This window comes from Hypanus sabinus, chromosome 2 (genome assembly GCF_030144855.1).
Source record: "Hypanus sabinus isolate sHypSab1 chromosome 2, sHypSab1.hap1, whole genome shotgun sequence".
NCBI classification, from domain to species: domain Eukaryota; kingdom Metazoa; phylum Chordata; class Chondrichthyes; order Myliobatiformes; family Dasyatidae; genus Hypanus; species Hypanus sabinus.
Window position 1 is genome coordinate 148386074 of NC_082707.1, and position 15884 is coordinate 148401957.

At 40.0% G+C, this 15884-nt stretch overlaps 2 protein-coding genes across 6 annotated transcripts in view; one reads left to right on the forward strand and one right to left on the reverse strand.

Moving 5' to 3' along the window:
* brms1la (BRMS1 like transcriptional repressor a) overlaps positions 1 to 1781 on the reverse strand; it is a 46800-nt gene extending 45019 nt beyond the window's left edge. For both annotated transcript variants that reach the window (XM_059956685.1, XM_059956691.1), the window contains exon 1: positions 1511 to 1781. In XM_059956685.1, coding sequence (XP_059812668.1) covers positions 1511 to 1646 — 136 coding nt within the window. In that variant the 5' untranslated portion in view covers positions 1647 to 1781. The remainder of the gene's footprint in view (positions 1 to 1510) is intronic.
* A 301-nt stretch (positions 1782 to 2082) lies between these two features.
* The window catches only part of ralgapa1 (Ral GTPase activating protein catalytic subunit alpha 1), a 218052-nt gene continuing 204250 nt past the window's right edge, over positions 2083 to 15884 (forward strand). Inside the window, exons 1-2 of one of the 4 annotated variants that reach the window (XM_059956726.1) lie at positions 2083 to 2565; positions 11199 to 11309. In XM_059956726.1, coding sequence (XP_059812709.1) covers positions 2460 to 2565; positions 11199 to 11309 — 217 coding nt within the window. In that variant the 5' untranslated portion in view covers positions 2083 to 2459. The remainder of the gene's footprint in view (positions 2566 to 11198; positions 11310 to 15884) is intronic. The other 3 variants (XM_059956722.1, XM_059956707.1, XM_059956714.1) reach the window with 3 other exon arrangements.

A 15884-nucleotide genomic window follows, 5' to 3' on the forward strand; every position in this document is an offset into this window, starting at 1 on the left:
CTCCTTGGGAATACCTGCTTTTCTTTCTTGCCTTTTAGATTGGGAACCAATCCTCAGAAAGCAAACAAAATTAATTTCTGAACATTACACTTTCATGTTCCCCTACCAACTGTGAATCTCCAGACTCAACTGTTTATTCACTCTTACAAACATTTGAAATAATACACCTTTATGTAACAGGATATTTAAAGTAGTGCATGATTCGTCACTCCAGATTCAGAAACAGAATCAGTTTTAATATTACTGGCATATGTTGTGAAATTTGTTGTTGTTTCGTGGCAGCAGAATACTGTAATACATAATAATAAAAAGCTATAAGTTACAGTAACTATATATTAGAAAATAAAATAAAAATGTAGTACTAAAAGAGAAGAAAAATAGTGAGGTAGTGTTCATGGGTTCATTGTCCAGTCAGAAATTTGAGGGCAGAGGATAGAGGAGAAGCAGCTATTTCTGAAAAGCTGAGTGTGTGTCTTTAGGTTCCTGCACCTCCTCCTCGATGGTAACAATGAGAAGAGGCCACGTCTTGGGTGATGGGGGTCCCTAATGATGGATACCGCCTTTTTACGGCATCACCTTTTGAAGGTGTCCTCAGTGCTGGGGAGTCCAGTGCCTATGATGCAGCTAGCTGAGTTTAGAACTTTCTGTAGCTTTTCCCCATCTATGCAGCGGCCCCTCCAAAGCAGAAGATGATGAACCAGTTAGAATGCTCTCCAAGGTACATCTGTAGAAATTTGCAAGTGTCTTTGGCGACATACCAAGTCTCCTCAAACTCTTAATGAAATAGAGCGACTGTCGTATCTTCTTTGTAATTGCTTCAATATGTTGGGCCCAGGATAGATCTTCCGAGATATTGACATCCAGGAACTTGAAACTGCACACTTTTTCTACTTCTGATTCCTTGATGATGATCGGTGCGTGTTCCCTCAACTTCCTCTTCCTAAAGTCCACAATCAATTCCTTGGTCTTACTGACATTGAGTGCAAGGTTGTTGTTCTGACCCCACTCAACCAGATGAACTACAGCACACCAGCATGCTTCCAGTACTGCTTATATCTTTTTATACACAATTATACGCCATACTACCAATGGTGCTAGCTATTGTTCAATTAAATGTAAAGACATTCATGTTTAACCCAGTACATCATTTTTCAGAGCTTGCCAATTATTTTTGCTTATCTTTTTCTCATTCCTTGAAACCTCCCCACCACCACCAAACAATTGAAAAGCATTTTATAGCTGGGGGCAAGTTGGGGGCTTGAGCAGCGTATGAAATAATTAGGGATATTCAGAACTCGAGGAAGGAGTGGCTGAAGGGGTTGGGCTAGGAAGGGGAGAATGTATGGGGAGAATGAGGAGCTGAAGTGCATTTCGCAAACGACAAACTGGATTTCTACCACAGATAAATATTGTGGGATAAGCAGCAAACGAAAGGGCTTGAGGTGTTGAAAAACAACGGGTTCTTTGTCAGTCAGCTCCACATGTCTGAGGATTTCTGGCCTATACCCACCTGAACTGTCCCCATCCTCTGACACAGAAGAGCTCTCCGAGTCCTCATCATCGGAACTGCTGCCTTCATTCTCCGGGTAGTCGACGTCCATATCATCGTGATTGCTTTCTTTCTTATCTCGAGAATGAACAGGCATATTGGCGGCAAATTAAAAATTAGTAATGATGAATCAAAATACAAATACCGCCGTTCAGTTTAATTATATGGAACGTTCTCAACGCCGCAAAATCACATTTTTCTCCGGTTCGATAATAACGGAAGGGGCGGCAGAGCGTCATCACTAATGGACAACGAGACTGTCCACACACAAGCCCAGACAGCGGAACATGGCTCCATTGCCACCAATGGGAGAGTAGTAGGGCGGGGATTACGGGGATCGAATAGAAGCGCGCTAAAGGCCGCGTTCAGAGCGCTGGGCGCGCTGTGCATTTTGGTTTTTGTAGTTCTTTATCCGAATATCTTGTGAGTGAGTCAACATGCAGGACTACAAAACCCGAAAACCTCTGAGACTGGCGCCCGTAAAACAGCGGGGAAGCAGCCCTGATTAAGCAGTGACCGAGCAGTCGCTACACGAGGGTGAAAGACTGGGGTTGTGATGCACTTCAGAACAGCCAACTGGCGCTCTGGGTCAGCTGCCTGATATTGGGGCAGGATGCGATATGAAGGCTGACGCCAGAGTGTCAATGGGATGAAAGGCTGCTCGAAATTCTCTGGTTTCGATGAAGCGTGCCGGTTGTTTGTCCTGCTGAAGTCGGCCATGTTGGTGACTGACGATTGATTACAGGGCAGTGTTCGCTCGGGGCCGTGGCCGCTTCCATGGGGCTGCGCTCCTCACACGCTCTTTGGGTTAGGAGGAGTTTCCTAGGTTGCCACTTCGATTTTTATTTTGCATAAAAGTTTAAAACAGCGAAGGAAAGCAGTGCGTCTGGTGCTTAACTCAAGGAGCGGAATGTTTTCTAAAAAAACTCACGGCGACGTGAAGAAATCGACACAGAAAGTCTTGGATCCGAAGAAAGATGTCCTGACTAGATTAAAGCATCTGAGGATTGTCATAGGTTGGTATCGCGCAGCTGGACTGCCTTTTGAAAATTGCAGAAACCAACAACACAATGATATATCACTCAACATAGTTTCTGGTCATCACACGGTGCAGTACGATACATAATGGCAGGCAGCCCTTATTTATGGGTTAATCCAGCTTTTGTTTAATTTAGGCTCATTTGTTGTTGGGTCTGTGGCTAACCCTGCGTCTTCAATATTTCTTGAATCGTTAACTGCTAGAGGTGGAGATCGTTGTACATCGCATGTTTCTAGATGGCCAGATCGCTACAAAGATACTCGCTGATTAGATGGTTAACGTTTTCTCCCTTCTAAACATTTAACATGCGGCATGGGAAAACAAGTATTTTGACTATATATGGGTATGATTTTGTATTTTAGTATATTTCGAGTATACAGACCTCTAAATTTAAAGAAATGCAGCAGTGTGCTTTGAAAGTTATTTGAAAAAGTAAACATATTTAGCTCTTCTGTTTAGTTTAATTAGTTTAATGACTTAAAGGAAATAATGTTCTCCATGACGTGATTTTTCTTTTTGTAAGGTAAATATATGAGAAAGTAAATCTAATAAGTAGTCTTCCTGAACAATTGTAGATACGAGTTCCTATTTTTGAATGCTTTTTTTTTGCTATTCATTATGACTTTGCACTCTAATAAAATCCCACTTACTGTAAAATACCTATTTTGATTGCAAAGCATGTGACACTTTTCGAAAGGATCATTTGAAATGCTTCTGATGCTGCACTATTTTTGTGTGTTTTTTGTTAACTTACAGCCGTGTCAATGGTTTGTGATCTCTTTAGTCCTGGGTCTAGGGATGTACTTAAATGAAGGGAAACGAATCAGAATCAGGTTTATTATCACCAGCTTGTGTTGTGAAATAGGTTAATTTAGGCAGCCGTACAATACATGATAATATAGAAAAAAATAAATTACTCTAAGTATACGCATGTATATTAAATTTTAAAATAACGTGGACACCTTTTTTTTAAAGTGAGATAGTGTTCTTGCGTTCAGTGTCCATTTAGAAATTGGATGGCAGAGGAAAAGAAGTCATTACTGAATCGCTGAGTGTGTGCCTTCAGGCTTCTATACCTCTTTCCTGTTGGTAACATTGAGAAGAGGACATGTCCTGAGTGATGGGGATCCTTATTAATGGACACCACAGTTCAGAGGCACTGCTCCTTGAAAATGTTTTGGATACTACAGAGGATGGTACCCATGATGAAGCTAACTTTTCAAATTCCTACAAATTATTTTGATCTTGTGCAGTAGCCCCTCCCCATACCAGATGGTGATGCAGCCTGTCAGAATGCTCTCCATGGTACACCTGTAAAAGTTAGCAAGTGTTTTAGGTGACAAACCAAATCTCTTCAAACTCCTAATGAAATATTGCCACTGTCTTGCCTTTATGGCTGCATCAATATGTTGGGACTAGGTAAGATCCTCAGAGACATTGAAACCCAGGAACTTAAAATTGCTCACTCTTTCCACTTCTGATCCCTCTGAGGATCGGTTTGTGTTCCCTCATTTTACCCTTCTTGAAGTCCACAATTAGCTCTGGTCTTACTAATGTTGAGTGCAAGGTTGTTGCTGAGACACCACTCAATTTGCTGGTGTATCTGGTTTCTGTACGCTCTAGAATTAGGATTTATTTAACTTTTACATTCATCCCACAATGAGAGAGAGTAAAAATCTTTCTTACTCCGTTGCAATGTATAGACATGTGGATTTAAAAGTCTGATGGCTTGTAGAAAGAAGCTGTCCTGTAGCCTGTTGGTCTTGGCTTTAATGCTGTGATAGCATTTCCCTATCATCTCCATCTGAGATTTTGCAAACAATGGTTGTATCATCAGTATATTTATAGATGCATTTGTGCTATGCCTAGCTACACAGTCATGGTTATAGAGAGAGAGGGTAGAGCAGTGGGCTAAGTGCACATCCCTGAGGTACACCAGTGTTGATCGTCAGCACGGAGGAGATGTTACTTCCAATCTGCAAAGATTGCGGTCTTCTGGTTAGAAAGTTGAGGATCCAATTGCAGGGGTAAGGTATAAGGGGCCAGGTTCTATAGCTTTTCAATCAGGACTGCAGGAATGATGGTGTTAAGGAACAGCATCCTGACATAGGTGTTTGTTTTGTCCAGGTGATCTAAGGCTGCATGAAGAGCCATTGATATGGCGTCTGCTGTAGACCTACGTGGTAATAGGCAAATTGCAGTGGGTCTAGGTCCTTGCTGAAGAGCCAGAGTTGGTTCTAGCCATGACCAAAGCATTTCATCACCATAGATTGGAGTGCTACTGGACAGTAGTCATTAAGGCAGCTCACGCTACTCTTCTTAGGCATCGGTATAAATGTTACTGTTTTGAAGAAGGTGGGAACTTTCAACTGTAGCAGTGAGAGATAAAACTGAAAGTTGATGTAAATATTGCTGAACCTCAAAGAATTGTGCAACTGCGAATGGGCCTATTAGATGGCACTCAATTAAACCTTAAATTAAAGCTATAACCCAGATCCTTCTCTTAACTGAAAGGATTGACGCAAGTACAATGAATAATATAAAAGCCAGTCCAATAAATGCAATATCATGTTTTGAACAGACGAGTTGAGTATTTATCAATGTACGATTTAAAATTCATTACTATGTTTGCACAATATGTCACTTGTGCTCAATGATAGCCGTTACACCTTTTGAATTGGATGGTATAATGCAAAAGATTCATTACAGGGATTTCTCTACAAAATCTAGGCCACTTTCCTGGTGTCCTTCTGTTTAGGTGTTAAACTGAGGACCCAGCAGCTCAAAGAAAAGCATTATCCTTTATGACTTAGCCAAAGTTTATTTTTTGGCTGGCATTTTCTTTTGTTAAATGCATCTTGACATCTAGCTTCTTGTAGGGTTTTGTGTCTATAATTTGTGTGCTATGTTTTGTATTCTAATAGCATATCTCAAGTTAAATATAATTTCAGTAAAGCTAAATGTAGGATTGCTATCTGAGAGCAATCATGTTGAATCAGTACCTCTCCTTTTAGCTGCAGTCATCCAAATAACTGGAGCATTTACTATTGATCTCCTGACTTCTGCCTTGTAGGTAGCAGAAGGATTGTTTAGAAGGCAGAAGTTGGGCATTGCTAATCTGGAGATGTTTCTTCCATTTGTGGCTGCTTCAGTTAAATCTGTGTTCAGTGAATGCACTTTCTTTTTCCCACTCAAACTTGCCAATAAAAAATAAATGTGTATATATATTTTCTTTCAAGACATGAAACATGCAGAAGCACTTAGTTTAAAAAGTGTAATACATTTTGGGGGGAGAAAACAGGCAGTCGATTTACACTGCCAGTCCCCAAAATGTAAGTTTGCTAATGACCAAATAATGTTTAGCTGTTTTATTTGGAATATGCTACCAAACAACAGTCCAAACATCCTTTGGGACTTCCTTTTAACCTTTATTGTTCTCAGAAGTTGATCCCAGTTACTCCAATGATACTCTAATTTTGTTTTCATTTTTGGTAAATTTCCTTTGTATTCTTTTCGAGACCTCTTCTATCCTTGCTAAAGTGGAAGATGCAGAATTCCCCTCAGTAGACCCCAGACCAGCGTAACTTGGCTTTTGGATTTAATTCCTTTTTACTAAGTCAAAGTTTCCTCCCCTCTTAACTTTCATCAATAGGCCCCAATTACTTAGTGAAGGTAGATGAAAGCACCAGCTCAGATTTTGCTTCAAATCCCACAACTCTCAATAAACATGTTCAATAATCTTTTGTTTAAAAAAGCAGGTAAGTTTGTAAGAAGAGGTTAAAACAAAATGTTTGATAGATGTCAGATACTGGAAATGGTAGAAAGCTGGCAGCTTATAGAGTAAACAGGAACTCGGTGTCTGAGAAAAGATTTGAAGAAAGGCACAAGATCTCTGTATATACAAGAAATTTGATATTTTTAAAGAGTAGAATAGTGGAGTTGATCAGGATCAAAAGGAAGCCAAAGCGGGAATGAGCAGGTTTGTGATAATAAGTACATTGCATTTCTCTTCACTACCGAGACAATTGATATTGCAGAAGACTTTCTATGTCGTATATAGATACGAGAAAACTCTGGCTGGTTACCTCATTATTCTAAGTTGCCTTTCAGGAATGAATCTGGTAAACCCTTTCTGCCTTTCCTTCACTACAAATGTTATATCTTTCTGTTGATAGGGAGGCCAGACCTATACTCAGTGTTCCAGGTGCAGTGCAGATTTGTCAGAGAGTAAGACTTTTCTAATAATATACACAAATACTTATCACGATAAAAGTTACCAAATTGTTTGGCTTCTTAACTGTATCAAGGACATACAGATTCCTTTAATCACAAATACCTTTCGATCTCTCATCATTGAAAAATACCCTACCTTTTTATTTCAGTTCTACCTAAGAGGAAAACCTCACACTTTTCTTCATTATTTTCTATCTGCCTGTCTTTTCTCATTTACTTAGTTTTTTTTAACTATTTCCCCAAATCCTCTCTGCTACCTCCTTGCATTTGACACTATCACTTGACTTTATATTAAGCAAATCTGGATAAATTGCACTTGGTCCCCTTGCCAAAACATTTGTGTAGATTGTGAATGTCTGGGACCCCAATCATGTAGTGCTGCAATATTCACAACCTCCTAATATGAAGAGGACCCATTTATTTGTATGACTTTCTGGCAATTAATTAATCCATGTTAATTATGTCTGTATGTTACCCCGAATACTCTGCTTTAATTTTTTTTAATGGCTTCATGGGGCGTGTTATCAAAGACCTCTGGAAGGTCAAATACACTACATCTGTTTGTTCACCATTATTTGTTCTACTACTTACAGCCTTTTTTAAAAAAACCTTCCAGATAAATCTTTGTTGATTCTGCCCAATTATTTTTCCTGATTGCTTTATTTATTAACAATAGGTTTCGGTATTTTCTCTCATTTTGACGTCAGGTTAACTGGCCTATAGATCCCTCCTTTCTTAACTCCTTCCTCCAGCTGCGTGGAGTGGAGCACTTAATTTGTAGTCCGAAAGAGTTATGAAGACAACACAAGATGTTTAATTTATCTGCCATTTGCTTGTTTCTTAAGGCAATTTATCCTTTATGAAATTATGAGACCCACGTTAACTCCACTTTATTTTTTCCTTTTTACATGTTCATGGAAAGACTTTGTTCTTTGCATTTCTTGCTAACCAACTCTTGTATTTTGCTTTTCCCTGATAGTGCCTTGGTCCTCCTTTATTCGAAATTTTTCTCATTCCTTAGTCTTGGTGCCTCTTTTGGCAATATTGGACTCGTTTAAGAGAAACAGTTTATTAGATTTCTTTGACTATACATCATAGAGATGTGGTATTTCAATAGTTTTTGCAGTATCAACATTCAAAAATGAATTTATTCCTTGATCTACTCCATTCTTTAGGTTCCTTAAATACGTAGTTGCTGATTATTTTAGTTGCTCTAAGTGGATGTTTTCCTGATTCTAACCCCTCCCCTTCAGATAAAGAAATTGTATTTGCCTATTTTAATGTTTTTAACTTAATTAGTTCTGGGCTCACTACCAAGTAGAAATGGTCCTTCCAGTTTATTCTATTGAAATCTTTTATTATTAGTAAAGACCTCAACAATTAGGTTAACTTATTTCTACCCCTAGCCACCCCCCCCCCCCCATTCCAAACTCCGGAGCGGAAAAAGTGGCTAACTTATTTAATGTTCCTTGGTCAATAAGGTTTTATTGTTTTGATTAAGCATAGAATATATCAGAGAAACATGCCCTTTGGCCCACCAAGTTCCAATGAGCAATGGCTAGGGTAATTGTACAGTTAACCTGATAACCTGTGCATTTTTGGGATGTGTTGTGGGATTTGAACCAGTATTCTAATAAATATTTTGTGTTTAAAGCAGTGTATTTGTATCTTCATTGATTGAAAGCTACGTATTAGTTACTGTATGATACAACTAGGGTTCAATGCAATACAAATCCATGGCCCTGGTATTTTTTGACTTGCATTAAATCAGGGTTAAACAATTCTTCGTTTTTTAAAACAAAGTACTCAGTGGATCAAATAGGTTTTCTGCCGAGACACTCACTTCAGGTCAAAGACCCCTTGAGCTAATCATGCGAATTCTTCCCCTGCCCCTCTGCAGGTTAAAAATAGCATCTGCAGTTCTTATTTATTTTCAGGTTGCCTGTTTGTTATATAAACAGGAGAATGCAGTAACTGTTCAGTTGTCGCATGGCAGCATGGAAAGAAAATTCAGTGGATTCCGGTTCATTGGGACAGATCAGGACAAGTCCATTTTGAACGTCTGTCTCAATTAACCAAAGTTTCCTGGAAACTGTTTAAAAAGGTTAAAAAGGATCTAGTGCTTTCCCAGTGAATGACAAGTAATCTCTTCTTGGGCTTCCAGCCGGGTACAAGTATTATTTATTTATTTATTTTCCCCTGGCGTTTTGATGAGAGACTCTGCCATCTTCATCAGGAATGATGCCGAGGCACATCTAGTCCAATGGTAGAGTACCCCTGTCAGGGGTAAGTGTTTTACGCAGAGTGTGGGGAGTATGTAGAATGGGTTGCCGGCGGTGGAGGTGGAAACAATAGGGTCTTTTAAGAGACTCCTAGATGGCTACTTGCAGCTTAGGAAAATAGAAGGCAATGGGTAAAGCCTAGGAAGTTCTAAGGTAGAGACATGTTCGGCACAACTTTGTGGGCTGAAGGGCCTGTGTTGTGCTGTATGTTTTCTACGTTTCTGTGTAACACCAATGTAGTCGTCAAAGTAATTGTGAAATAATAGAGGGAGTGGGCCTGAGCACAGTTGAAATATCCTGTAGAAGATGGGTTTTGCTTGGTACTATATGGGTGTTTACACAGATACCTTTGTGATCTGGAGAAAGTGATTGAAGTTAAAGAAGTGAGGATAAATTTAGCCAATGTGAGGATAGATTTCCAGCATATGTGGTTTTTGATGATTATTTTTAAATTTTCTTTGTTTTTCAAATCTGTAATTTTTTTGCAGCTTTTAAACATTTTGGATATCCACTTTTATTTATGTTTGCATTGGTTATCTCAGATTTAATCACTCCATTATTTACAGTTCGGCCTTCTCCCAAGCATTTGGTCATCTGTCATTGTGCCCTTTTCTAACTTGGCTTCTGTGATACTTAGTTCAATAGCACTGTTGGGATATTTTGCCCCAGTGTAATACCATTTGTATTTGTAGTTTCTTTTTTTGTTTTGTCACATGGTTTGCATATGCCTGTTGACACTGACATTAAATATTGTCAAGTAAAAACCATGCTATTCCATGAAAGACTTGTAGGCATCCATTAGTCTCGAAATAGCATGGGTTTGTGCCTTGGAAAGTTTCCAGGGCGCAGGCCTGGGCAGGGTTGTATGGGAGACCGGCAGTTGCCATGCTGCAAGTCTCCCCTCTCCACGCCACCGATGTTTTCCAAGGGAAGAGCAAGGGCCGATTATAGCTTGGTACTGGTGTTGTTGCAGAGCAATGTGTGGTTAAGTGCCTTGCTCAAGGACACAACACACTGCTGTAGCTGAGGCTCAAACTAGTGACCTTCAGGCTTTAACCATTTGGCCACACGCCAACAGACGTACCGGTGGCTATATTTCATTAGGAGTTTGAGGAGATTTGGTAAGTCACCAAAACGTCTAGCAAATTTCTACATATGTATAGTGGAGAACATTCCTGCTGGTTGCATCATCATTTGGTATGCCGGGGCCACTGCACAGGATTGGAAAATGTTGAAGCTCACATCAGGGGCTCGAATCTCCCAACCATCAAAAGATGATGCCTCAAAGAGTGTCGTATATCATCATGTCCTCTTCTCATTACTACCACAGAATCAATAGTTTTAGAAACACCTTCTTCCGCTCTGCCATCAGATTTCAGAATGGACAATGAAACCATAAACACTACTACACTATTTTTGCTGTCTTGTTGAACTAATTATTTAATTTTTATAAATATTTCTTATTGTAGTTAACAGTAATTTTTATTGCGCTGTACTGCTACCACAAAACAATAAATTTCATCATATATGTCAGTGATAATATACCTAATTTGATTCTGATTTTCACAAACAATATAAAAAGTCATTTTACAAGTGAACTGAGTGCCAGTCCAAAGCAACTTTAAGCACAAGCTTAGGATAGTTATGCAGCTTGCAACCATGGCAGCAAAGAGATTTGGCTTTTATCTGCAGCAGAATCATGAGGAGAAAGTATGTTTGTAATTTTTAAAGAACTAAATTTATAAAAAGAAGTTTCATAGATCAGTAGTTGTGGTCTATTTGTTAGCAACTATAGAAAGGAATTTTAGATCTTAAAAGATCAGTGGTATTTCCTGTACTTTCCTGTACTGCCAGATCTTTGCCTCGCTGATCATTTTGCAATAACAATTGTCTAAGTATCTTAACACCACTGTGTGACATATTTGTATTTGCACCTAAGGTAGGATTAAATCCACTGTCTAGACTTTACAATTATGTTTGCAGAAGCTGAACTCCAGCTTCATTGGTTTTAAGATTGTAGAGTAAAGTTGACTTAATGTTAAGTTATATTGTGAAATAAATTTGAGATATCAACCCTCTTTTTTTTAACTTGCAGAAAACTCTGAACCAAATGATTTAAAGCCATTCTTCGATCAAACATATTCACACATTTACTATGTTTTCTTTGAAAACTTTGTGACCATTGAAGCCAATCTAAAGCAAAAAGGTAAGAATAAATCTTTTTGTTGTATGAAAAGTATTAATTTGTGAAACTGAGACTCTGGGAATGAAGAGCAAAACCATTCATTTGAGAAATGATATATTTTCTTTGCATCAATCTGTTTGGATAATAGTCTGCTGTACTGAGAGGAATTTAATGTTTAAGTTGGGGTAGTTGTTGCTTCATTATTTTGTGAATACAGTAAGGTGATATTCAATGGCGCTGCATGGTGCTTAATGTGCTTATTTGTTTTTGCAGATATGGGACATTAATTTTGCTTCTTGTAATTACGTCACTATGACTACCAGGCAACATAAATAATTTAGCTTTGTAGGAAATTTATTTTATTAGAGATCCTGCAAATATATTGTACATATAACTTGAAGACAATGTATTACGTTGGTATATCTATTTTGATTAAATTAGGAATGTTTTTAAAATTTATTTTTGGGATCTGGGTATTGTTGATAAGATGAGTGTTTTTGCCCATCTCTAACTGCCCTTAAGAAGATAGTGTTGACCTGCCTTCTTCTACTGAAGGTAGTCCTTTGGGAAGGGATTTCCTATGTTTAGACCCAGTGACTGAAGTTTGAGCAGTGTATTACCAAGTCAGAGTAATCTATGACTTAGAGAGAAATCGATCCTGCTACTCTCTCTCTTCTTGGCAGCAGAGCTCTTAGATTTGTGAACTCTTGTCATAATACCTTGGGCAGAACATTTTATAGATCTTGGATGCTATAACCACTGTTTACTGATAGTGGAGGGAGTGAATATTTGGAGTAGTTGATAGAGCAAGTTGCTTTGCCCTTGAAGGTATTGAACTTTTTGAGAGTTGTTGGTGCTGTACTTCTTCAGATGAATGGATGATTGCAGTCTTGACTTGAGATCAGTAGAAATTATTTTTTTTCTCTCTGAAACCACTCACTTTCCATCAGCTCATAAGGAAAAATGTTTCCCAATCCATTATTGGCCTTACCAAGCTTTTTTTTTGCTTTTGTTAGCTGTGGCTCAGTTGGTTGCACCTTTGTTTCTCAGACAAAAATTAACAATTCAGATCTCATTCTACAGACATGAAGAGAAATCTTTACACCATTTCTTCAGTCCAATATTGAAGGGAGTGCTACTTAATGAAGGTGTAATCTTTCGGAGGCTTTAAACCAGGTTTCCATCCACTCTTGGGTGATTGAAGCAGTGACACAAGATGTCGCAGAGAAGAACAGAGGAGCTCTCCTGTATTATCAATGCCTCAGTCTTTTTAATTGGAGGATATTTTCTAGTCAGTTTGTGCAAATTGGCTGCTCTGTTCCTTGTATTAAAATAGTGGTTATATTTAAGATACTTTATTGGCTTAATTGGGGACATCTGAAAGGGCACTTCTTAATAGCTTCCCCCAAATTCAGTCATTGATTTCCAATTTGTAAAATACATTATAACTAAAAAAAAAAGCCTGAGTGAAGTTTATTTGTACATTATAATTACTTAGATTTTGTTTACGAGTTTTACGCTAATTGAAAAAATGATACTAATAATTTAATAAAGCTATTTTCTTATATTTAATGGATGATTACCATGGCATGTCCTCTTAAGCATTAGAACTTCCTTTCCTTTGATAGTACATTGGATCGATGATCCGACTTTATTTGAAACTTCAAGGTTCTTTCCTTCCCATCAAAGCAAAATGTCGGAAATGGGCATTTTCTCATTCAATACTCTTCATTCTAATTATGCAATAAATGAGTTTGATTTTCTGCCAATCGTCTGCACTCTCGGTGATGGCCCCAGGCACAATTTTCCATTGGGAAATGATGCAGCACAGGGGTTATTGAGCATAACAGACAAGGCTGTCTTCTGAATTACTTTGACAGCTGGTGAGATTACTCTCATACTTAGCTGCTTTCAAAGCTTTTGTAGAATGTATTCATGCACATTCATAAACAATTAAATATATCTGTATAATTTCTATATTAAAATGATAAAACACTGGAACATCAGCTAAATGTCTCTAAAATGGTTATAAAGTAGGGCTGGATCATCTTTGCAGTTGGATACCTGTAAGTCAACCAACTTTAAAACAAAATGTGTTACCCTGTACTTCCCTAACAACTGCTTTATTAAAATTAGTCACCTTGGTAGAAAGTCCACTGAAGTCTATGTACATACCATTGGCCCCCATGAGGGATGCAATAAAGGTTTGCAGGTGACCTGGAATCAATAATTGTCTGGGTAAAAGTTTGGTCATGACAGAGGAACAAATGGAGCTGGCCATTTTTAAGTGGCAGCATTGAATCAATTTTATTTTTTAAAAACTGTAGTAACACAACCTATTCCAATTTTTTAATAGAAATTAAAAAAGTATAGGTGCTGGAAATCTAAAACGAAAGTGGAAAATGCTGGAAATATTCAGTAGCTCAGACCATATCTCTGGGAAGAGAAAGGGAGTTTCAGGGATTCTTCTTCAGAACTGAAAAGGAGGTAAAATACATCTGTAAAGCTGTGGGGATGGTAAGGGAGGGGATGCATCTTGGATAGAGGGAAACTGAGGTAACAATGGAGACAAGCTTTTAACGTTGTTCGGTCAGTGGGCAAAGGGAAGTAGTGAAAACATGAACAAAGGAAAATAAGCAAAAGAATGTGGAAGTTGTGAAATACAGTGAAAGAAGATGTGCACATAAAAAAAGGAAAAAAACAAAGACCAAGAAACGAGCTGAGTTAATCCAGGCTGAGAAAGCATTACCTTCAGTTGTAGAATATTAAGTCGCATTGAGAAATTTGGATGAGGTTGGTTTCATTTTGAAAAACTACCATCACAAGTTAGAAATGGCATGTTACTTCTGAAGTATTCATAGAGTCATTGAGTAATACAGGATGGAAATGGCCCTTTGGTGCCATGCAAATCACAGAATCCTTCCTGATAGTCCCAGTTTCCAGTTTTTGCACGTAGTCCTCCAAGCCCTTCCCTTCATGTACCTATCTAAATGGCTCATGTATTACAGTTTACCTGCTACCGTCACCACCACTCTTGGTAGCATGTTCCAGATACTCTCAATCCTCTGTGTAAAGAAAGTTACCCCTCAGGTTTCTTCTAAATCTCTCCCCCCTCCTGTCTTGTATCTGTACCTTCCAGCTTTGGACTGCCTAACCTGCGGAAAAGACTGTGACTATGTACTTTATCCATAGTTAGGTGTGTTACGTATCCCGTAACTGGATAACTTACCAGCAAAGATAGAGAGGTCTGTTGAAGTCTGGTGTCACTATTTTCAAACGTTTTCATTTATAAAGGGACACAAAAGTAGGGTTAATACATACATTCAGATAGTGCACATCATCAACATTCAATCTAAAGCGCGGGTATAGTAATAATCATCATTAAGAAGTGAGCTCTGCTGGTGTCTAGGGGTTAATAGATTGTCCGTTGGAAATATAAAAGTCACTCAGAAAGCCTGCAGGCCTCAGCCCTTTGAAAATCGCTGGGTTTTGCGTGGGGCGACCGAGAGAGAGAGATTGGGGGAGAAGAGAAAGAACTTGCCGAGTCTCGATGAATCTTCCGTGAAATCGGGGGAGCGTTGGTTTCCTCTCCCCGATGTTAGTTAAAAGCGGTTTTCTGTGATTCCAGCCACAGATTCCAATCCCGGAATCTAACGCACATGGCTTCCCGCTGCTGCGGGAACACTCTCGTGTCTTCTTGGTGCGTCTGAGGGGGCTGTCCCCCTGAGACTCTCCTCTATACTTCCTCACGGGGTCGCAGGTGTCAATCAGGTTGTGATGATGCAATCTTTCTCTCAACCAGCCCACCTTGCCCAAGGGCTTTTCACGTGGTCTCCATGAGACAATAGTCGCTGTTGTCTTTATTCTGTATCCCTGGTGGGACCTGCAATTTGACACGTGTCTCTCTCTCTCTCTCTCTCTCTCTCTCCCTCTCCCCTCTCCCTCTCCCTCTCCCTCTCCCTCCCCTCCCCCTCCCCCTCCCCCTCCCCCTCCCCCTCCCCCTCCCCCTCCCCCTCCCCCTCCCCTCCCCCTCCCCCTCCCCCCTCCCCCCCTCCCCCCCTCCCCCCCTCCCCCCCTCCCCCCCTCCCCCCCTCCCCCCCTCCCCCCCTCCCCCCCTCTCCCCTCTCCCCCTCTCCCCCTCTCCCCCTCTCCCCCTCTCCCCCTCTCCCCCTCTCCCCCTCTCCCCCTCTCCCCTCTCCCCCTCTCCCCCTCTCCCCCTCTCCCCCTCTCCCCCTCTCCCCCTCTCCCCCTCTCCCCCTCTCCCCCTCTCCCCCTCTCTTCCCCCCCCCTCCCTCTCTCTCTCCCTCTCTCTCTCCCTGACTGGGTCTACTGACCCCCCCCCCCCTTTCGACGGGTGCTCTTGCGATTCTCACAAAGGAGGGGGCTGGGATCATAACAGGTGTAAGTGGAGTGACTATTGTTGGAATGGGCTAGGCTTAGAGTGGCAAACTGAGGCTTTGGCTTAAGAGGCTTCAGCGAGATGAGTCTAGATTGAGGTTTCTGTCAGGTTTCTCTTTCTTTTCTTTTGCACAATTGGAGCACTGGGAATGATAATCAGGACAGTGGACTGTTCATCCTGCAGAATGTGGGAAGACG